The following is a 24,075-nucleotide window of genomic DNA, read 5'->3' as shown; positions in this document are numbered from 1 at the left end:
TCCATACCTTCGAAGCCTTTCAAAGATGTCATGCCTTGAAAAGAAGCCAACAGATGGGTGAGATCCTCAGAGAGCCCACTCAACAGCCCACAGAAAGTAAAGGGCTTTTCCGAAACACAAAAAGAAAATTAAGGGCTAAAAGTGATTTCTAGAAAAGGGAGCACTCTGAAGTCTACAGCATATGACCTGCACATGCGTACAACTGAGATAAATACAGAAGGTTTAAAAATTGTTTCACTTAGAGACAACCATCGAGTTATATAAGTGAAAGTACTGGAAACATTCATCCTCATGGTACCATCAGCACACACAAAACTTACAGCACAGTGGCCTCACTTCAGTTTGACCTGGTCACACCAAAACCAACCCACTGAAAGCAACCCTAGAATAACCCTAGCAGAAATGTAACCTTATCCATTGATTTTCCTGCAGAATTCTTCATATATTCTCATTTTGACTCTTCTGTTGTAGCTTAAGCCTGTGTGAGGAAGTGCCAGGCTGGCTGCTTTCTTGAACTTCTCCTGGACTTGGACTTACTACCTAAAACAAAGTTCAGGTTCCCACAAAAATCCTCGAGAGGAAGGATCACCACACACTACTGGCATCTGGAAGCAGGACTGCTCTGCTGAAGAGAGGCAGACAGATCCACACTGAGAAGCAAGTCTCCGCGTGCACGTCCTTCATTTCCTGTGAACAGTTAATGCCGATGCTGCTCTGAGCTGACCGAGCAGCTCTCAGTCACCCAGCTCACTGTTTCTCTCTCACATCTCAGCATTCAAATCTCCTGTGCATCCTCTCCTTTCAGAAACTCATTCAAGCTTATCCTTTTTTTTCAACCCACAGACTCAGCAGCACAACTGAAACCTTTCATAACCAAGCAGAACAACTAACATTGCTCCTTTAGAACAGATTCCAAGTCCATCATCAATGCCTGTAAGATGAGCAGCTGCAGTTGTAGCTCTGCCTTCTACTGTGCTGTTGCAGCATCCTTGTGTGTCAGCTTATCTTCCGAGAGAGGAAGGAAAAAAAAAACAACTCTTTTTGGTTACATCTAGAAGTCATTGTTAGGCATAACAGCAAGAACCTGCATCTGCAGCTTGAAACTTCAAAATCAGATACCTGCCTCATTAAAGGAACCACCCTGACTGACTTTAAAAACAAGCAGGTTTTTTGGTTGAAGAAGTTACTTTAGTGAAAGACTGGCTAAAGAGCTGCCTGGCCAGGGCTCACTGTTATTTCATGCCCTGAGTCACGCTGTTTACACTGTGTTGAAGTACAGTGGCATGTAATTATATATGCAGTAAGCTCATGGGATCCTCAGGCAAACACACTGTGTACTTAAATCCTAGCAATACTTTTGACCCTGATAAAGTCAACTCCGACGAAGATGAAAAAGAGAGCAACTTCATTCTAGTGGCTAAGGAGACATACAGACAGACATTTGCATATACAGGATTCAATCGTTAAGCAAAACTTTACTTATCAAAATGGGACTGATGGCTTCTTTATGAAAGCACAATTTTTCTTTTCCATGTACCGACACAAATGGGGAATCTTGGGAGAGCTTTCACGTTTGTCTGGAGAACCAACTAAAAATTCTCTCTACCATTACTACATGGGAGTATGGCACATTATGTGATTACTAGAACCAAAATGCAACAGGTGAGGGGAGCAGTGGAACAAGAGGAAATTGATCTACTTTCTGATCTTACGTTTTTCATTATCTCTTCTGAATTCAATAAAGTAGGCTCTTGGAAGTTCTCCTAGAAAACTGAGATTTAAAAAAAAAAAAGAAAAATAACAATCATTTCACTGTCTCTAAATATGTCAAAAACTATATATTTTTTTTCCTGGGCAATGTAGAAATTGGGCATTACCACAGGACACAGAATCTGTTATGGTAGAATACAAAGATGCTGTCCAAACACAAACCAGAAAGAAAGCATTTGTACCAGAAGCATAAAGTTTAACTGAAGAAAAAAGGTAAATGGATGAAGGTAGTACTTGAAAAAGCAGAACAGAAGCATTGCACTTATGCCTTTAAAGAAACATGCTTAAGTAGTCTCCTGAGTTGAGCTGCTAGGTAAATCTGTGAGAGTTGAAGTAGACTTAGCTTTACATATGTTATGGCATGAAAGCAGTCCATGATTCCAAGAAAGCCAAGTGAAGCAATGCTTAGACAAGGAAAAGTGATTCTGATTACACTGATGTCTTTATTAAATAATACAGTCAGGACTAGACTGTGCTTTCAGATAACAGGGCAAAAAAATGTTTTACAATACTACATCTGCTGGCATAAATGGTTAATGATTGTCAGGGAAATCATAGGACAGAAAGTGAGGTTGGTTATTAAATAAGGCACTTTCTAAGTTGCTGTCTAGGAAGACGGGTGACAGATCAGACACAGCAGCCACACACTGTGGGAAAGCAGCAGGGCCATAAAAACATCAAAGAGGAGATCCAGTCTGGCTCTTGTGGAGAAAAAGGGGAACAAAAAAGGGTTGTGAGAAAGCTGCAAAGAGACAGACCTGACAATAGAAAAGCAGAGGAAGATGAACCCTGTGGCAAGTACCGCAGCATCTGATGCACGTAGGGATCCCAAACTGAGGGCTTCTCTCCTACCACATAGGAGTCAAAATACAATCTAATTGTATTATAAATCAGCATATTTGGGCGTCTTAGAAAGGCCAGATCCCTACTAAGCCCTTTTTGTACGCTGGTTGATATTGGTGGGTAGATTTAGCTGGGTTCAGGCAATGCAACCCACAACGTTGCTTTATAAACAAATACAAAAGCAATCTGTTTTCTTCCCCTCTGGGTGCAGGGCAATGGCAGTTCTGTCATCAGAAACCTTCTGGGACAATTTTGCCTTTTATACAAACTGCCTTAAGCCATGTGTACAGCAGAAAACAAAGCCACGAGATTGCAAGTGCTATGGTTGCCAGCATGCAAGTTTGTTAGCTTCCCGCCCTGCCAAGGTTCCCATCACACACTGATCAATGCAACCCTGATACCTAAAACATCATCATGCTCATCTGGTGGAATGTTTATTACATAGCTATAAATCTTCACACAAAGATGTGAGCTTCTTGGGTAGAAGCCATAGGACAAGGTTTCCCGACAGATACAGCTTCATCGGCTTCAGCAAGGTTATGTGCAAAAGTTGGTGTAAGCCCTGCTCTTTGCTTTCTAGTCAACCATACTGTAGTAACAGCATTCCAGTGCTTGAAAGTAATTTGTTTAAGTTAACAAACTCTCTGTCTCAATTTCAAGCCTGAGCTGGAGTGCCTGGGTTATTTTATGTGTTTTTGGTTTGTATTTTTTTTTAAATACCGCTCGCACACTGCTCCCTGAGCTTCCCACTCCTGTGGATACTGGCCTAGAAATCAACAACTGTGCCAGCCAGCTCGGGGAGAAGGGGACATCCCTGGAACAGATCACAGAGAAGCAGAGACATGAACAGCATCTTCAGCACTGTCCCCGCACGTAGCTGGCAAAAGTCCACATAACAGAAAATGATCACAAGTGGGCACAAGAGACTGGGAAGAGAAACACTCCCTTCTCCCCTGCAAGTCCCACTCAACTGCCCCAAGGCAGTTTTGTGCAGGATTATTTGCTGTACCTGGTTTGCAGACCAGATAAGGGCTACAAGATTTTTCCCCGAAGGAAAACATCAGGTACTTGCTTACGCTATACAGCTGTATTTAGGTTTTTGGTTTTTTTTTTTAAAGTGAAGTTCCCACTAGCTTCTTTATATTTCCTAAGGAAACTCTTAAAACCCACTATTCATTCACGTGGCAACATGCTATGGCCCACAGACTTTTTTATCCCATCTTATTCTGAGATGAGCTGGTGAGTTTAACAAAGGGAAGAGAAGTCTCCATGGTACAAGTTGAAACTCTGGGATAAGGCCAAAGCCCAGAGGCTGAAGGACAGCCTGCCATCATGACTGGGACCCAGCTGCTGTAGGAGAGTCTCTAACAGGCTGAAAAGCTTCTCCCCACTTCTCTATATGCAGGTTTGGTGTTTCCTGGCCACTATGCAAAATACTGACACGAAGCGCTAATTCTCAGTTTCTCTGGGCAGCCATCAGGTATGAGGAACCTCTCAGAGAACCACCCCCACAGGTAGCAGACAGGGATGGAGGCAAGAACAAGGAGATCCCACCCAGCACCCCACGAGGCAGATGCAGTTTCTGACCTTACCTAGGACCTGCCATACTCTGCCATCTTCAAGCAGACCTGCGCTCATTCAGCACAGCACTGTGCCTGGTGTCACTTCATTCCTTTCAGTCAGTGCATCCCTACCTTCGTATGCTGCAAGCAGGCAGAACAAGGAGACCTCTGTTTCCCTCACTTGCAGACACAGGCCGCAAGTCCTTGGCTGATGCCAATGAAGACGCAGTGAGGGTAAACTCAGCAGTAGGAATGAACTCATCTGGGATGGTCCAAAAACCAGTTGTTCTGAGGTTTAAGACAAGTAACTACATGTAATTCAGAACATGTGGAGTTTACTAACATGGAGATGCTGATCTGAAGTTCATCCTACCAGTAGCTACAAGTATTTTTTTCCAGGATGAGAGGAAATAGTCACTACAATCTGAACCAGCTCTCCCTTGTGAAGTCCTTGTGAAGTATGTCACAGGAACTGCATCCCTAGAAGGAGCAATGATGTGCCCTTAAGAAATGAATCTACCTTTTGCAAGGCAGTTAAGGATGAAAGTTCCGCATCTTAATCATGCTTGTGAGTTAAAATGAAGCAAAAATCTCTTGAGAAAGCTCTAAAGACTGCTTCAGTACTAAGAATGAAGGAACTGCTTTTACACTAAAAGCAGCAGTGATATGCTACAGAAAATAAACTTTTTGAACTAGATATAAATTTAGACTTCTTAATCCAGCATACTTTAAGGCCAGCTCTGTTTCTACTTCATTTTACTTTTTTTGTAGCCTAACTAAAAATAAACTACCTTACTGAGATTAACTTTTCCATTCACAGGACAGAAATTAGATCTGTCAAGCCTGCAGTGGTGACCGTATAAATACAGAGTACACTTTGCTCAAATACAAGCTGCTACTGGGAGGAATGAGCACAAAGCTTTGCTTCACCCTCTGTCACCACTGGCTAACCTCTGCAGCAAAGGTCCTGCAGATTAAAATGTCCTTTCACTAACAAACTGCTTGACTTTTCTTGACTGTTGACGCATTCCTCACCTGTCCAGTTGTTTCCTTTGAAGCTTTCCTCACTGTTCTTTTAAGGCAGGAAACTCATTAAATTCAGCAAAAGCCACAGCCAAAGGCAAGGAGAAATTTTACGTTTCGTTATAGAAGCCAAATGGTTACACAAACAAAAACTGAAGGTGTCATCAGCTCCCACTGAAAGCAGTGCTTGACCGGCAGAAACACACTCATTTTTATCCTGGCAGCCTGGGCTTGAGAGAAGGTGGCACAGAAGGAGAGAAATTCCATCTCTGCCTCCCCGTACTTCTAAAGCTTTTAAAAGGAATACGGTTGGGAAGGAAAGAAACAAGGAGCTTGTTTTAACAACTTCCCTACCATGCATTTAGGAAACTAAGAAAACAGGACAGACTGAAGTCAGCCAGAGTTGAGCGAACCTTTCCAGGTGTCCTTTTCACATCTTTTTCCCCAGCAGTGGAAATGTCGGGTGCGTGACCCACGGGCACTGCGTGACCCTTTGGGATTCGAACCCTCCTGCCACAGGTCACATGCATAGGGGATGCTCTTCTCTCCTGGGATGGGGAGAGAGCTTGGGAATGCGCTTTTCCCCAGCCAAGTGCCACCACCATCACTCGTGAAAGTCACTCATGTACCTCGTGAAAGCCCTCTCAGATTAGCACACCACTTTCCATCAATTTCAGTGCACTTTGGACCAACCCCAATGCAGCAGCTACAAAGAGACAAGCATACGTATTCTCTTGCCTTCACACACATTACTGATATTACTAAGGTCTCTTGTAGAGGTTTCAACATTTCTCATTTTAACTTAATAAAGGAGGTCACAATGATTCAACAAGAAGTAGTGTAAAACTTTCCAGGGGAAAACGGTAGGCTTTTATTGTTGTTTTCTTGTTGTTGTTTGTTTTCAAAAACATTTGCTTCCCCCCCCACCCCCCAAAAAAAAAAGATTTCCATGAAGACAGACAAACTGGCTGCCTGCCCGCCCCTTTTTTTTTTCCCTCCCCCAAAGAACTAATACCTTTCATGAATTGATTTATTATTTTAATCTACACAGCAGGTCAGCTAGGCACCCTCCAAGCCCCTACTTCATGCTTCCGTAGGGGCACTCATTTGCTACCATAGTAAATAAAAGCCATCTCACTGTTTCTTCCACTCCAGTAACCTCCCTCTGAAACTCGTTAGAATTAAGTCTGATAGAGGGATACTGCTGCTTTATTCCAATCTTTAACAGCAAATCTAAAAGGAGATGGTAAACTGCTTGGAGATGGATTAAGTGGGTTTTACTATTTATCTTGCAGTGAATCTAGTTAATTATCAGGCAGTAAAAACAACCCAAAAAGAATTAATTCCACTGGAACTCAAAAAACAACAATAGCAACAAAAAAAAATCAGAACAAAGTGGGAGAAGAATTTTCTTATGGCTTTACTTAATAGTGCTCACTCACATGTCTTAGTTGTCTTTCCAATTTTCCTGTGACTATAGAAAAGATCTAAAAGGTCTTTGTGGTAATCCCCATAAAGCAAGTGAGACATCAAAATCCTGACACAAAATCTCAACTCCAACGTTCAACACTGGAACATAAGAACAAATGGTTCTTCAACACCTTATTCCTTAACAGGGCTGAGAGGGGCCAAGAAAGTGTACTGCAACTTTCTGGAGATACGGCTAATCACAAAGGGCACAAGAATATATCTATTTGTTAGCTCTCAAAGCCACATCATATATCAGTCACTGAAATCCAAAACACATCACGCATGTTTTCAGCTGTTGATTTCAGCTTTACATTCCAGCCAAATAAACAAACAAGTTGTTATTCCTATCCAGGAGGGAAAAAAGGTTCTCACATAAGTATAATGGAAAAGTATTCGTCTTCATATCAGGCTGGAAGCATCTCTGAATGATTAATGCAGAAGTAATGACTGAATTTAATTGTGCCTGCTCTCTTGAAGGTCTGCTTGCAAAAGTGTTCAAAGCAGCTGTGGACATTGGTAAGGAGCAGAAGAAGCTGAATGCACTCAATCCTGGCAGAGTCCAAACACGAAGCTCAGCTAGTCCCTTGCATTAAACTACTCATGCTGCATTATCTGCCTTTTACTTTCCCGTCTGTTCTCCAAACTTATAAACGATGATAAATACTGCACATGAGTTGTACACCTAAATTCCAACCACGGATGTTTTATCCTTATGCCCTCTATATTTTCGAAAGATGAGGCATAAAATATGACTGGCTTCAACTGCAAAGTAGCTCTACAGTCATTTCAAACAAAAAATACGAAGACCATAACAATGCAACTGCTAAGCTCTTCAACAAGACTAATGTAAACTATTTAAAACCATTTAGCTAACGTCCTTCACAGCTGTTGGGTTGTTTGTCAGGGCTTTAATCCAATCCTACTACTACAACTACCAACAGAAAGACTATGACTGAGTCCCACAGACATTGTTTGCCATTTTAAAAGCAAGGTAGGCATATATGTAGGATACCCAGCTGTAATAAAGGAGTACAAATTTGCTGATTAAAGATAGCCATCACATGACATTTCTGTGAAGCTGAAGAAAATTAGCAGGATTGGCTTGTATAAAAGACTCCTACATCTTTTTAGCCCACAACCAGCAGACATCAAGAGCGGGACATGCAACAGGAATTGTGCTGTGCTGGCTTTCATTCCTTTCCCTCTGCTAGACCTTGTATGTCCCACATTGAGCTGAGGTTTATAGCTGAAAAGCCTGACGTTTTCCTTCTTAGTTGACTGCAGGGAGTAGGGGAAAAAGTGTTTTTTTCGCTGTATCACTTCTCTACTCCAGCTCTTTGGCTAAAAATCAATCTAATTCAATCTAATTCACTTAATAAATAGAATATTGGAAACAGATCAGTACATCATTACCAACTGATCATTTTTCCTTAACTTGCAAATAATGTCAGACAACACTGGACTGGATTGAGTGGGATTCATTTGGCTAAATGTAGACATCTGTGTTCCAGATGTCTACCTCTGAGTTGCTCTTGGCTTTCTTGTGAGCCAGTGGAGATGTAATCAATGAGTCTGACTTGCCTCACCCTAACACACGCATGTGGAGTGGGCCAAAAGAATTGTGCCCCAAAAATGCTTCTTACCATTAATCATAAGGACAACCGAAAGTGAATAGATCACACAGAAAGAGTGGACAAATGAGAACTGCTCAGTCATGCTTGCAAGACTCATTTATGCCAGCACTGATAGCAGTTTGTCTTATTTGATCACTGCCTGCATCTTGTTCCAGAGAAAAATAAATAATAATAAGTGTCTTAACTCATGCTACTTTTCCCTTATAATCATTTATTTCTTCCCAAGGTGCTATGGGTCTTGTTAAAGCTTAGATGACTGAGCTGGAATGAGATACGCTCAGCATCATAGCTTAGCCCCTTTGCATTATTTGGGAAAGGCAGTACCTGAAAAAATAAAATAAGTAATAAATGATTTTTTCTGTGCAAAAAGTAAAATTAGACTTCTTTCAACAAAAAAGTGAAGATTATCTACTGAAGAGATCCAGTTGCAAATGCAGCATTAAAACATCTATACACTTTTAAGTTACAGATAAACAGAAAATGGCAGAAGATAAAAAGATTTCAACAAGCTGTAGGTATGGACTTACCTGCTCAAACAAAACCAATGCACACACATTATCTAGTTACAGCAGGTCATATGTGCACCCCATCACTGCCCTCAGGCTAAGGGACATTGCTTCTTTCACATGCCACACTCACATTCCTTACCACTGCCTCCATAGGAAAGGGCCTGGCTCGCAGTTTTTGCATGTGGTGCATATGGCTTCAAGCCACAGCCCATCAGCCACTGCCTGATAAAAATCATGGATACTTATCCTTTTAGCCCTTGTAACTACGTCCATAAAATGCAGGCAGGAAAGGGATCTAACCGAGATGACTACAGAAGACACACTGCAGCAAGAGCTGCAGCCATCTCTGTTCTCATCAGTGACATCCCTTCTTGGGTTACCCAGAGACTATGCTGGAGCAAGGAGGTTCAGAGTTGCCCTGGCAGATACAACTGAAGGGTAAAGGACTGTTCCTAAACCTGCTTTTATTCATGCCTAGCACAGTACAAGTTCCGGTCACATTAAGAGTTTATAGAGACTATTGCAATACACCCTTACTGGTTTTCTTTTTCGTCAAGATGCCTCCTAAGCTTACTTTGAAATGTTTTGTTTTCAAAACCAGCTTTGCTTGGGGACAATTTTTTTAAATATAATTACCATAAAAAATAGCATCACTCCATCCCCAAAGTAAGAGAAATGGTGAACAGCAGAAGGCTTTGTTAGACAAATCACTTCAGTTTATTCCAGCTCATTACTCAGAAATGTATGATTTGTATAAAACAGAGGATAAGCTGAAAGTGCATACTGAGAAGTGTAAATATTAGTCAAAGTATTATTAAATTGGTGGTAATAATGGTGATTTTATAATAAAGTTTTGTTTGTATAGACAGTTTTTGACCCAAGAGCCTCTCCTACGGGAATGAATTAAACTTGCATATTTTTAGTTAGTTTCATCCATCTGTCTAGTGAAGCAATCTCATGGGTCAAGACTTCTATCATCTGTGTTTACTGCGTACATAAGATAACCGTTTGCAGTCCACAACTTGATGTAGTCCCATCTTTGTTTCATACCCAAATTTGGTTGCAGCCACACACAAAAAAAATCACTTCTTGCAATATCTCAAAATAAAAATCTTTTTCTGAGGATGGAGCACAGATCAAATGGTGAGGACAAAGCTGAATCAGAATATTTGATATGTCCAAAATGTATATGCAAATGAGTGAAAATTGATCATACCTCTCCTTAACACTGTTCAGTTATTACTAAGTGAGTATCCATTAAGGAAGCTAGCACACATCTCATACTCTGCAACATGTAGTTACTAATGCTCATGTTTGACAGTTATCAGCTGACAAAAAGGTTGTTTTTTTTTTTTTTAATAAAGCAGTTTGCAATGGAGGTACAGTAAATTCCTAAGCCAAAGCCTTCAGCACAGACCAATGAGCTCCTGGGTAGAGTGTAAGCTTGGCAGTATGCTCCTTGGCAATCTAAGCCAACCTACATATCATGCTCCCTAGGGATCATAAATCAAGCTTTTTTTGGATAACGCTGAGCCTTTGGCAAGAGAAAACTGCTACACAATGCTTGTCTCGTAGCCTGCACCTACCATCCAGCCTGGCACTGGAGGAAAAGCATCAGCAGAATGAGAAGAGATGTAGTAGTAGGAAAACCTGCACCCTATGAACAACATCAGTTTTGTTATTAAGAAAATACCCAGATACGGATCTATTACATTTTGAAACAAATCCTTTGGAAAACACAAAAAAAGCATAAGCATCTATCTGGTTGATTAGATTACTTTTTACCTCACATGTAGCACAGGTCCCTAAGAAGTTCTCCAACCCTACATATATACAGGATTTGGGGAAGGGAAAAAAATTAAGTGGTAGAAGAAGATTCGAAATGTGTGACCATTAGAAATGCATCATCATATCCTAAGCTCATTTCAATAGTCCTTGGATATTGAGAAATATGTATGCATCACTGACACTCTTCATTTTTTCTTTATACATACTTAGTTTCACTTGCTGCTTCTCAACCGCCAGCAGAATACTGCACTGTTCAGACAGCAAAGACTGCAGCCAAATCAAAAAAATGAAGCATATAGACAAAGCTTTACATGAGCCCAGGAAAGATCCTTTTCAAGCTTTAGATTTTTTTTTCCTTAATACACTCACTGATTATTTCTGACCTTTCTTTTCTTTTCTGGTTTTGACTGGAACTAGGAGCATGAGAACACATACATCTCCAGAAACACCCCTACAACACAGACAAGCCAGAACAAGAAAACAACAGGGAGGAAAACCTCCCCTCACGGGACTTCCAGAGTAAACTTTGCTTTCTCAAAAGAACTGGACAGTTTACATATTCTTTTGGATTATCTTGGGGTGCCTATTTTAAGAAAACCACTCTTGAAACATCCAGACCTTACAAGGTCCTATCCAACACGGTGATCATCTCTGCGTTTTAGCCACAAGTACTGCTGCTGTTTACAAAGGGAGCTGTAAAGGCAGTCCCTCATCCCAGCATCTCTCAATCCAAAGCCCTGGCCTGATGCAACCAGTCACAAAGGAGACAAAGAGGTTTTAAGAAACACCATCGTTACAGGCAGATGCGTTGCTGTATCTTAATAATTCCATTGACTCTGTGGTGCAAAGACAATGGGGAATCGTGATAGCTTCTGTGCCTCTGGCACAGGTGGGAGCAATGGGTCCCAAACTCGACTGGCAATCAGAAAAGCAATCAGAAGAGATACAGAACCTTATTGAGTGGTACTTCACCCTTTTTGCCTTTGCAATGTTTTCAAGGCTGGTTCTGTGTAAGAATCAGCACATTAAATAATAAGACATAAGGTAAATGCTTGCAAGAGTAAGAGATCAATAGTAATAACACAGCTTAACATGCACTGATGTCTTCCCACCATGCAATTCTCCTGAGCCATGTTCAGAAGCACTGTCTTTAAGATGAAAAAGACAAAGTTAACACCATGAACAGGTTATGAAATCAGCATTGTTACATTTTAAGGTAGCTGTCACAGTAGGCAGAAGTGAGGCACAGCCCAAGCTCTGCAAATCCATTCTGCTCATTCCCTGGAGCAAATGTCTTTGTGCTGAACCCATCAGCCTTTAGTCAACCCAGGACATCAGATCATTATTTTACAGAAGGGAAGAGAGAGAAAACCAAAGTCAAAAACGAACAGAGACAATGTAGGGCAGACTAAAGCCTGTTCCCAAAATAGTAAGGAAAGAAAAGTGAGCCATCACAAATATTTAAGTTGTTTATATAAAGTTTAAAAATAAATTCTGGCATTTGCTCAAGTTCTTGAAAGGGACAACTGAAAAACAGCTCTTGGGATAATATTTCTTGCTTGCAGTGGCCACAGCATCACTGCACAATTTCATGCAGTATCTCCATGCCAGGGATGCACTTTGCCACAGCTGACCAAACATGTATCGGTCAAGCAGACACATGTGCAGCACAACCTGCTCCGGTGCATTTAGCAGGAGGAGAAATACTGGAGGTGGAAGCTCCGTCCCAGCCATCTTCAACAACGGCCCGTTCCCCCATGCCAGAAATATTTAGTAGGTTCGGGAAAGGATTTGGTAACACTGCTTTCTGTGAGAAAGGTCTGTTCTGATCTCCAGGAAAGATCTTCACCCCTTGCAGAAGCCAGGGATGGTTTTTGCCATGGATTTCTACTGCCAGGGTTCCACTGTACTGTGCTTGTGCTGTCTTGGCACAGACTGCGGACAGGGCTCCCAAACCTGGCTGTGCTCCAGGGCTTGGCCTCTCAAAGCAAGCTCATGATTTTTGCTGCTGCTATCCACAAGCAGACCAGGGCAGCTGTTATGGAAACAATCCTGTGGCTAACACAAGAAAATGGAAACTTCCTCCTCCAGCTCCCTTCCTGCAGCTGAGCAGTGGATGGGCTGAGCGCTCCAATGCGCCAAGGCCCTCGCAGACACCTCCAAGTTACAGGGACGTTACTCATGGCTTGCCAATGACAGCTACAGGGCTCCAGTGCCCTCTTCACCATGAACAGCACAGCTCACTGTATAGGGGCAACACAGCCACGCTTCCTGGGCAAGCTGTTTCTGGGATGAAAACACAGGCATCTTCCCAGCTCTGCAGGGGTATGGGGTCACCCACCACAGATGGGAACCAGACTCGCTCACTTTCACAAGAGTAGTATTTCTCATACAAAATTGGATTTGTTACCATACGAATGTCAGACTTTTGTACTTTACCAGGGCATGAAGCAACAGTTTCCTCCAATGGCACGCAACCAAAAAAATGTGATTCAGAAGCACTCGGTGATCTGCTCAATGATTTAAAAGGAGGAGTTTATAGATATTACAATTGCATGAAAACATCAGTTTTCACTGAAAAAAGAAATCCCCTTTTAAAAAACAACAACAAAAAAGTTCCCCTTCACAGCTCTTCACCCTAGTCTCAAAGAAGTAGTACCTGAAAGAAAGAATGCAGCTTGAAGAACAAAAAAATATCAGTTTCCAGGTTGTGCTGCTTCAGTGTTGTTGCTGCTTCTGCACTTGCAGGAATATTTGCCACTTTATTTATTATTTAAGGACTGAAAGCCTCAACATCATCTAAAAACAGCTATCTAGTCTTCAGTGAAAGATGAGATGCAGGGGAGTAAAAATCTTTAATCTTTATGTATTTCAACATCTTTCACCTGTTGGAGTAAGATGAACTTCCTGGCTTTTCAATTTTCCCATCCTTTCTAGCTACCAGAGCAAAAGCAAAAGCCAGATTTGCTCACAGAGTGACAGGGCTTAGCCTCTTGCATGGAATGGATTTTAAAAGACTTTCTGTCAGACCACTGTCCCAGTACACTTGGGCTTCACCGAAACCCCTTTTTCAAAGCTAATGCTTTCCATATCCTAGCAGGTCAAAAACATGCAAAAGAAGTTATAAATTTATATAAGACATGCCTTACCTAAACTTGCATTTTTTGTTAGTTGCTTCTATTTTTACACCCTCTTCTTCTCGAGGAAGTTACTTTTATGCTGGTTCCCCTACATCTTTTCTTGCTGAATGAGAAGCTGCCTTGAGGTGCCTGCTAATATGATGAAACTTACTAGGTCACAATAAGTTTAATCAGTTATATTTTAAATTTATTTTGTCATCTACAGAAGTCTTAAGTGATGCAGTGTATGTGCCAAAAGAAGGAAGTAGTACTCTTAGGGATTAGATTCCCTTAGATTTACAGCTAGCTGTTTATATTTCAGTCTAAAACTTAACACGAGACCTGGGTCTTCTCCCAGGACAAAACAAATGCAATGTAAGCTGTTACTGAATTCTCCTCATTATTATTTGTTATTACAGTATGTTATTTGTTATTACAGTATGGGTATCACCCAGTCCTAGCCTTACAGGATTAGGTACACTCACATATTACGGAGTAAAGCTTATTCAGTACCTTAAAACCTAGAAATAAACGGAGATTAAAATAGCTAGAAAATAAGATGGCAATAAAAGAATCCAACTTGATACCCACATAGAGAACATGGAAACACTCTTCATTATCAAGTATTTTTCGGGCTTTCACAGATACGAAATTTCAACAGGTAATTTCAAAGAGGAAAGTTATTTCCATGAAACTACTCTTGCTTTATATATGAAAAAATTATATACACTAGTAGGCGTAACTTCAGAAAAAGTGGTCAATATCTTGACAATGAAGACAGACCAGAAAATCCTCTGGTTAAACTTTCTGTGAAACACTGAAGTTGCTGTACATGTTCTTAGTGGAACATGATCAGAGAAACCTCTCTGATGCAGTAACAGAGTTTTCAGTTAAGAATCAATCAGTTCTCTATGTTAGATGGAACCTTTAAAACACCCACTTCTGAAAACTGTTCTTCTAAAGCTTTGTGATTGGCATGCAGCAATACAGATTTTGACACAAGATGAAGATAAATGGCACATTACAATAGAGGATGCCAAAGGAAGAAACAAACCCTCAATATTAGATTGCTCATATTCCTAAAGTTTGACTACTTGACTGCTTTGATGATAGCTTTCAAAAGTGTGTTTTCAACAATAATCCTTTTTCCAAAAGGAAAACGGTCACTAAAAGCATGCACAGTGGCCATAAACATGTAATGGGAGAAAAGGTCATTCTAAAATCATGCCACACCAAAGCAGAGAAGTGCAAGACAATTTGTTGAATGCATCCAATCCACAAGAACACGTGGAATACAAAGTTAGGAAACAAGCTGAAGAATATGCCATCAAATCAAAGACATTGCGGGCAAGCGGAAAATAGTTCTAACTCTCAGATAACTACCAATTTCAGATCTCTGGAGGAGCAAAGGTAGTGTAGGACAACTTGCAGGTTCCAGTTGCAGAATACTAAACATTCTCTCAAATAACTGGGACTCCAGGAGAGGTCATGGAGCTCTACAGGGGAAATCAGTAGTGAAAACTTTGCAACAAAACTGGAAGCATAACTAGGAGGATATAACTTTTGATCGCCAGCACAGCCACACTGGCTGTAATTACCTCATTACTTACGGAAACGCAGGTGGAAGCATGGGTTTGATGGCACAGGGCATGGACCTTTCCTCACTTGTTTCTGCACCTCAGGCATTCAAGATGAATTCAGTTCCACAACTGAAGGGGGGGGGGGGGGGGGGGGGGGAGCAGTTGGGGGGAAAGGGCAAGAGGCATTTTCTGCCAGAAAAGAGCTCCATGCCTGCAACATATTACTCCCACATATCTTCAAGCACATTGTCAGGTACTTTCAGTATGAATTAGGGCACTGGATTAGCATTACTTGTTGCCATCCAAACCAAACCAAACACAGCATCTGTAGGAGTCTCCCTGGAGACCCAAGTCTATTCTGCCTATCAGGAGGTTATAGCTTTGGAACAAACCCAAAAACCACAGCCGTCAAAATTAATTGTTTTCTTTCTAACTTTGAGAGGAGTTTTCTGTTGGAAGTTGCCTCCAGTGTTTCCTAATGAAGTGCCTTGCTCATTCCTTTCTAAGTGTAGCGAAATGGAAGGGTGATAATTTTAGGCACTCCCCACTTTGGAAAGGATAAGCTGATCATGTACTTGTATGTGTCCGAGATCACGGCACAGACTGATATTCCTCCATGTGTTATAAACAGGAAAACCACTAAGACAAACAAGCTGTTCCCTATTGTAATTTTCTGGAGCAAGACTCTAGTGTTTGGGATTAAACATATGCCCCCTAAAGTGTATATTTGTCCCAAAGAAGTACTAATACACCTTTACGGTAAAATTTGCCATCATGTGTTTGGTTTGTAGCACTCTCCCTGAAAAACAAGCTTAGAAAGTCTCTAAAACAGTAGTGTTACCTTCTTTGTTGCTTCTTTCCACCTGACAAAACAAGCTCTTCGGTTAACCAGGAGTGCCAGAAAAAGAAAAAAAAAATCCTTTCCATCATTACCTGCCTTTTGAAACGACTTTTCCTAGCACAAAGTGTAGCACCTCTTTTATCTGTTTGGCCATTCACTTCCTAGAAGTGCCATCACTGGGAAAACACAATGAATCCTCTCAGAGAGGAGCCCCATGGACAACCTCTCCCAAGAGCCATCCTCCACCCAAGCCTAAATCTGCCCCTCCTAGGCCTCCAAAAAGATTTAATCTGCAAGTAAAGTCTCTTTTGAGGAACTACTACATCGAACTAAAAGACATCAGTGGGCAAACAGTAGAGACAGGCATAAGCCTATTACTGAACGTTTTAAGACCAATAACAGCATTACACTTCATGTAGACATTAGAAATAATTTTCAACTCTGTTCAAATTTAAGAAATATAACTTTTTTTTAGGTTGAGTTCATCTAAAATACGTATTCCTCTCCCATTGCGGTTTATACCAGAGGAACAAGCACATCAATGGGCTCAAGACTGAAGATTTGGATCCTTTTATGGGTTAGCAGGAAATGTGGTAGCTGAAAAAAGACAGGTAAAAAGAAATACAAGGCAGGCAAAGCAGAATTTCAACAGCTGCTGTGCTTTAAGTCTACTGACTGAGCCTCATGCAAGATTATATTTATTTTATTTCAAGAGCATAGAGTCTCTTTACTTGGATTTATGAATGTGATTACCTAGGCACTTTATCTGACAGCAGCTCCACCAGAGCAACCAAGTTTCCACCTGGGCCATAAACAACATATGAGGTCTTTTTTCATACATGCTGGCTAAAGCTGAAGAGCACCAGTGAACTAAATTGAAATTAGTTACTTCGCTAAAATTTGAAAGTTTTTTTTTTTGGTTGGTTGATTTTGTAACAGCCGTGCTTTGTACAAAGGCATTCTCCAACCAGGCAAGAGTGATTTGCCACCCAATTATGTCACTGATCAGTGTGAAGTTAAAAATAAAAATAATAAAAAAAAAAGTGATTTCTTCAAAAATCTGATAAGATTGGCATTGGAGTGCCTGTGGACAAAACCTCTGTCTTCAGTTCAGAGATGAAAGCCTCCTAATGGCCTCAGGACACAAGACTTTTTGTGCTACCAAACAGCCTTACTAACTACGCTGCCCACTAGACCAAAGCCCCAGAACAGCTAATAGCTTAATGCCTGCCACAGTTTGCTCTCTCACATAATGGCACTGCCAGCCCCAGTAGATATTACAGCACTTAGCCACTTACAGCTTGGGTCCCCTCTGCTAGTGCCAGACAAATCTGGCTGCTTCAGTTTGACCATGTTGTACAGGACAGTTCTGAATATGAGTCTTGACTTGCTCCTGATAAACACTGCCAAAAGCTTCTGGAAAAGCCAACTCCATGGTCACTAACAGTATTTAAGTTTTGATATTGCTAACATTCATCTCAAAGATGTCAGTCTTCCCACCAACTCCTAACACTTTTACTGTTTATCTAAATCCCTGTATTTAAGAGGCAAGGAATAAGAACCCTGAGTCATGCAGTTCTTCCCTTGCCCATGGGAGCTTCTCAGGAAAGACGTGCAACTTCTCCTCTACCTGGTCCCCAAAAGGAGAGGGTTGGTCACACTAGAACAAGGCAAAAAAAAAAAAAAAAAAATCACACCATATTTATCTTGCCAAGACAGTATTTGTTTTGCTTTGCTAGAGGGAAGGCAGGCTGCGTTAATAGATTACAAGTACACTTTGCACGGTTTTGGAAAAAAGACTTGTCCTAGAAAGTGTGCTTCTGTAAATAAGCCTCTGTGTTTTGTGATCACCCCACCTATCCCCCAGCCCTTTAAGACCAGGCACAGGCTATGAGTGCATCTGGCTCAGCCTGACAATTTCTCCAGCCTCCAGCTGGCTCAGCAAAAGGGGAGAAAAATGTAAAGTAAAAAAAAAAAAAAACACCACACACAAAGATACACTCTGCTATTGGTCTTAGTGCTCAGCCTCGCTGTAGTCATCATTCCTGGCAGTCCTACACAGCAGCTTTCGTCTTTCTTCTAGTGGCTATAAACTTTCTGCTGAAGGCTAGAACAGGTCACTGCTTCCCTTGTCTGCCCAGTGGTCCAAATCCTCTGAAATTCTAGACAATCATGACTAAGTTTTCATAGCTGCTGCTATGAAACCAATCTCTGCTTCAAGCATTATCCCCTGGCTTGCTTCAATTTCTCTTCTCTTCCACAGAGAGGCAAGCAGCACAGCTGGGTCACTACCAAGGGAATCTGTACTTCACAAGGGACTGGTTTTCACCTCCTCCTCTGCAAAGCGGTTGTTATCATCCACATCCAGCACATAATTGATCCATCACTTGAATCACCAGCATCTTAGAAAAGGACTTAGCACACATGAGCAACCAGGCTCAGCCTGGAGCCACCAAACCGAATGTAAATGCTTCAGCAGCAAGCTCTGCCAATTAAAAAAAAAAAAAAAAACACTCCCGAAAGTTACATTGACTATGAAGGAGACACCAATCCCATTAAAAATTGATACCTCAAACTAAACTGCAGAGTCTCTGGCATCTCTCTGCATCCTGTAACAACACCAGTCAGACCTTAACACATAGATGTTAATTCACTATCAGACAACTTTCAGGAAAAAGCCTGTCTGGCAAATGATCAAGGTGATACCATCTCTACACCACACGACGGTGAGACTGAATGCTTTGCCACCCAGACTAGGAAAGAGCAGAGTACGGTGGATTAAGAACAAAAGACTTTAATATGTGCATCCCCCTCAGAGGAGATCAAACAGCTACAGAAGGAGAAACGATCACAACCACAGACAGTGACTCAAGTTGGCGAGAACTAGAGTCAAAGTTGTGTGAGATCAACAGCCCATAGTATCTTCAAAGACTTGAGGTAATAGCAATGCACAGCAGACAGAGGCCAGAAACATTTATAAAAACGCAAATTTTTGGCTACAGAATTCAGCAGTGAACGAAACACATAACTATGCCATTTCTATTCAAAAAGAAACATTTTATTCCAACCCTAGCTGTACAAAACTTACAAGCACCTCACCTACACACAAGTCATGAGAAGCCCCCTTGTCACTTCTCAGCCCCATCTTCCCCACAGGCTACGACCGGATCTGGTAAGAGTTAATATGATGAGCAACGTGAGACTGCTTAAAACAACCAGACAGTCAACCGAGATAAAGATCAGTAAAAAACATAAATACTGTGTCTGGGTTAATCCTGTGCCAGGACTGCTGATGGTGTTTGAAGCTATTACAACCTTCACTTTGCACACAGACAGCCGTGAGTGGTAGCAACAGGCAGCCCAGCTGGCTGGCCTATAGTGGGTAAGAAACCAAGCAGTGCTTTTTTAATAAATGTATAACGTCTTTAATAAATCATACAAGGGGCTTTCACCATCATCTCCATCATACCTTTGTGAGAAATCAAGGATGAGATTTGGCCCCATATAGATCTGCACGCACAATGTGCTTTGATGTCTGCATCAAGTTCTCCTTTTCACAGGCAAATCTCTCCTAAATATTAAGGGAACCCATAAAAAAAAGGTAATGACCAAGGCAGTTAATGCAAAATGGGAAAAAGTTTCCTCAGAGACTATGCTCCAGCTGGAGCAAGTGTTAAGCACGCAGCTTAAGTCTTTTTAGTGATATCAAATTCAGCTCTCAAGAGAAAGTTTTGTATTTCAGCTGCAAACCCAGACACTAATATTAAGGAGACACCTTTAAAGCATCCAAATCCATTTCTTTTTTTTTCCCTCTTTTTTCTACCCCTTCCACAACTCTGCTCATTTTCCTCTACTTAGTACCAAGTTCCATTTTCTCATGTTTATGTTTCCTGTTGCTTCTACAGAGAAATGAATACCTTAAAAAATGATGAGAGGTTAAAAAGTAATGTCTTTTTAATGTCTTTTTTTCAACAAGGGTTTACCCTTGTTGAAGGAGAGGGTAAGCGGCAGCACGGCCAGAGGAGAAATCATCCAGCACCAAAGCCCCTCCTGAGAGTCAACAGGCATCAGCTATGCAGAGATGCACAAAAAAAAGAGCAATACTCCTGAAGGTCATAATTAATGGCCACTTGAACCAGCTGTTGATTTTCTACTGAGCACATCAGTCAAACCTCCAACGATCGTTGAAATTAAATGCTGCTTTTGCAGATGACACTTGAGGTGATGTATTGAAAATTACTGTTGATGGATACTAGAACAATCAAAGTTTCATAATTGAAAATCAAACGGGTTCCAAGGGGGAAGAAGGGAGGAAACTGCATCTCTTCTCTGCTTCCCCATAACCATTAGAGAAGCAAACTCAAAGCATTTTCAAATCCAAACATACTTCCATTTTCTTCTCTGTTCACAGCCAGATAAAAACACACATTTGCTCATGAACCACAATAATTCTAGCAATTTGAGCTGTAATTCAGTAGCTTGCCTTGTACAAGATTTCTGAGCTATACATATCCTACAAGCTTTGACGTCCATTTATCTCAGCCACACAATCATGAGGAAAGACAGACTTTAATACTCAGAAGGAGAAATAAGGACAGTAGCTCCTGTCCTGAGAGAAGAGAACAAATAGGAAAGGACACCTTCAGAATGTTGAGAATTATCAATCGCAAAATGATTTAACAATTAATCCTGTTGATTCCTTTGCAGCCTGCAACTATTTAGTGCTCAGTTTCTTTGAGATCTCTTGAGATCCTATCTGTCGAAAGAGATCACAGCAAGCTTGTATATGCCTGGTTCTACTATTACTTTCCTCAGTCCTGTTTTATGTCTCCAGCATGCTATAACTACTTGTTGGTAAGACAATGCCATCCAGCAAGCCTTGGCACAGGCTTTCATTTAACTAAGGCAACCTACAGAGCTCTGCTGTTTGGACTGGACGCTAATAGGGTTTGTCAAACCAGCACATGAGGTCATGCACAAGCCCAAAGTTTCTCCATCCTTGAACACAGCCACTCCAGAACTGACATCCTCATGTAAACTTATAAACCTATTTATCACCAGGGATTCAAAAGAAAAGTAATAAAGTGAACAGGTTAAGGATGCAACTGCAAACAACTCAATTAGCCATGGAGGCAAATTAGTCAGGCATACATTAAACAACAGGACAGAGGAAAGCCTAAGTGAAATACTTCATAAAAAATATTTTAAGCCCAGATCTTTTATCATCCATCCATCCATCACAAAACTATGTGACTAAGGAGAATTCCAGGTAGAGTTCAGATTTAGAGTTAGAGTTTTTTTGGATTTCATTTTTTTTGTTGTTATTTTTAAACCAGGTGTTCCTTAAGGATAACAGCAAAAGATCATGACCCCATTCCCACTCCTCCACAGTCTGTGGGTCTCCCTTTGATGTTTCTAATGTCATGTAGGCTCATGGATATCACCTTTCCCATGAAAGCACAGGGATTATCTTTCTCCACTACTTTGCATTCTCCCTTACACGGACAAATGACACTTCCTGCTATTCTTCCAACTGTGAAAAATAGCTACTTACATCAAGCAGAGCACTAGTAGCCTTGTTTGTTAACCAGCTGTTTTGCTATAAGTTGTTATTATATTTAACATTTCGAAATGTTTTTCTTACCTATAAAAGTCATTTTTTCCAGGAATTTTCCAGAAAAAGATAGTTCTTACCTTTTCACTCCCAATAAATGAAACAGTTTCTTGGGCATACGTTGCCTTTTAGTGAATTCTGTGTAGTACCCAAAAATTACAACAGGGCTAGCATAAAACAAGTTATTGGGTTAAGATAGAGACATGCTCCTTTTCATCTGAACTCAACACATGAAAGCCTATCCACATGTGCTCATTTGAAAAAGACCACGATTAGTAAACTCACATCATATTTTCTAAATAGCGGTAGTTTTGTATGTCTACATTTTCTTTAATGAGCTTTCCCAAAGCAAAAAACAAAGGTTGCTGCAGAAACAAATAAATGCAAAAAAAAAAAAAAAACTGGAAGATATCTAGTTGCTTCTCAGAGATCTGTAAACTTAATACGACGTCATTTCCTCCATGGTGGTCCCTTTATTTATTTTATTTTCACTCAACAACCATGCACAAAATGTTGATAAAGTCAAAGGTTGAATCTTATCTCCCATTCTCATGGTTTTTTAGGTACATAGAAGTTTCCTGGAAAAGTTTATACATTTAGGGATGTCTGGACCTGCTGGATTCTCAAAAACAAGATGTTACCAAGTGATATCCACTGAAGTTAGGTCATAATCATCTATGGGAATATGTCCTTCAGTAAGGAGGATATGCAACTCACCCACACAACCACACTGCCTTATATTGCTCTCTAGGGTGGTAGCACAGATTAGTGTGCTTTTAAGATGTACACAGCTTAAAAGATGAACCTCCTTTCTATATAATTTTCAAATCCATTATATAAATCTCTAAGCAGAAGAGAAACTGTTTTGTATGCTTTGAAAACAGAATTGTACTTGGGTGGAATTTCTTCAACAACAGTCGTCAATTAAAGGTAAAAAGCGTCCTAGCAGACACCGGAAGAAAAGTACTGTCACATGAAGAACTGAGCCTTTCTATGCCCCACAGTGTCTGGAAAGCACTCCCTATATTCCCCTAGGTCTATGATACAGATGAAATTCAGTTATCCCACTGGTATTTTTAAGCCCAAATGAAACGCATGCTCTTCAAACCCAAGAGTCCAATTGCTTCAGGACAGATCCTGCATTACCCTGTCGTTCCTATGCAGATCCCAGCGTCAGCCCCATGCACAAAGGAAAATACCTGACAAAACTAATAGATTAAACTTTCTGCTCCTGACAAAATAACATTTTGCCTTCCAATTTTGAGTATAACAACGGTAACAACAAACCAAGCCAAAGGAAGAAATCTCCCACAAATGCACCAGACAAAAAGTAAATAAAATACATATTCCTGGCACTAGGCCTCAAAGGCTCATAGGCGATAGCGCTCACGCTGACAAATTATGCCAAACAAGAAGCTCTGAGCTCCCACTCAAAAAACTTCATCCACCTCTCAGGAAAACAAAGCACATCTTTAGCCAAGCTACATCATTTTAATTGGTTAAATAATAAAAAAAAGGGGGGGAGGATTGCATTGAGGCCAATGTAAGTAAAGACAGGGCTGAACTGACCTTGACATACGCTAGGTAATGCTCGCACTTTTCCTGCATGTATGACAGTTGTAACTTCTCTGTGACCTGTCCCACTGTCTCTCCAGAAGTCACAAAGTAAACTCTCGGTTGCTGGCTCTTTTCCTTCTTTGTCACATCAGCAGTCAAGTTATAATTCAAACCTGTTGTAAAAAAAAAAAAGTAAAAGAAGAAAACAAAGGATGTCAGTGAACAATAGTTACTTTCTAGCCACCTGTCAATGGATCCTGTTGTCCACAAGGCATGTGTGATTAAAAAAAGGTCAGGCCTTGCAGGCTCTCAATCAATCACAAAGTTTCCTGTGGCTGCACAAAACCACATCCAATTACTGACATACTCCCAAGTTTTGTGCCACTACTTTCCCCAGCTCTTCCTGAAGGATGATGAGAAGCAGTAGGAAGTCATGTGTAAAAATACATCTAAACACGCACACCTAAAAAAAAAAAAAAAAAAAAAAAAAAACCTTAAATTATGCTATTAAAAGAAAAAGCAAAAAACACAACACAAACAACAACAAAAGCCTCAAGCTTTGTTTTCCTCATAGAAAAGCACAAACTATGCATATGTCAACCAGGATGCGGCATTTCCTGACAATTACTTCTGTTGATTTGCAGTCATCTTAGAGTTTAGCCCTTAACTAGAGGTCACTGCCTTGCACTGAGCATCCATCCCCTTTTAGATGTTACACAACCTTGGCGGTTTATGGAAGAAATACCCAGAGACTAGCCAGCTGTT

At 40.8% G+C, this 24,075-nt stretch overlaps 1 protein-coding gene across 4 annotated transcripts in view; it reads right to left on the bottom strand.

The window, feature by feature from the left end:
- Window positions 1-24,075, bottom strand: part of ITGA9 (integrin subunit alpha 9) — a 217,488-nt gene that overhangs the window by 143,569 nt on the left and 49,844 nt on the right. For all 4 annotated transcript variants that reach the window (XM_080581503.1, XM_080581504.1, XM_080581505.1 and 1 more), the window contains exon 15: window positions 23,323-23,483. In XM_080581503.1, coding sequence (XP_080437629.1) covers window positions 23,323-23,483 — 161 coding nt within the window. The remainder of the gene's footprint in view (window positions 1-23,322; window positions 23,484-24,075) is intronic.

Source organism: Anser brachyrhynchus (assembly GCF_964034855.1).
Source record: "Anser brachyrhynchus genome assembly, chromosome: 2".
NCBI classification, from domain to species: Eukaryota; Metazoa; Chordata; class Aves; order Anseriformes; family Anatidae; genus Anser; species Anser brachyrhynchus.
Note: the sequence above shows the minus strand (reverse complement) of the source record. Positions and strands in the feature narration are given on the sequence as shown.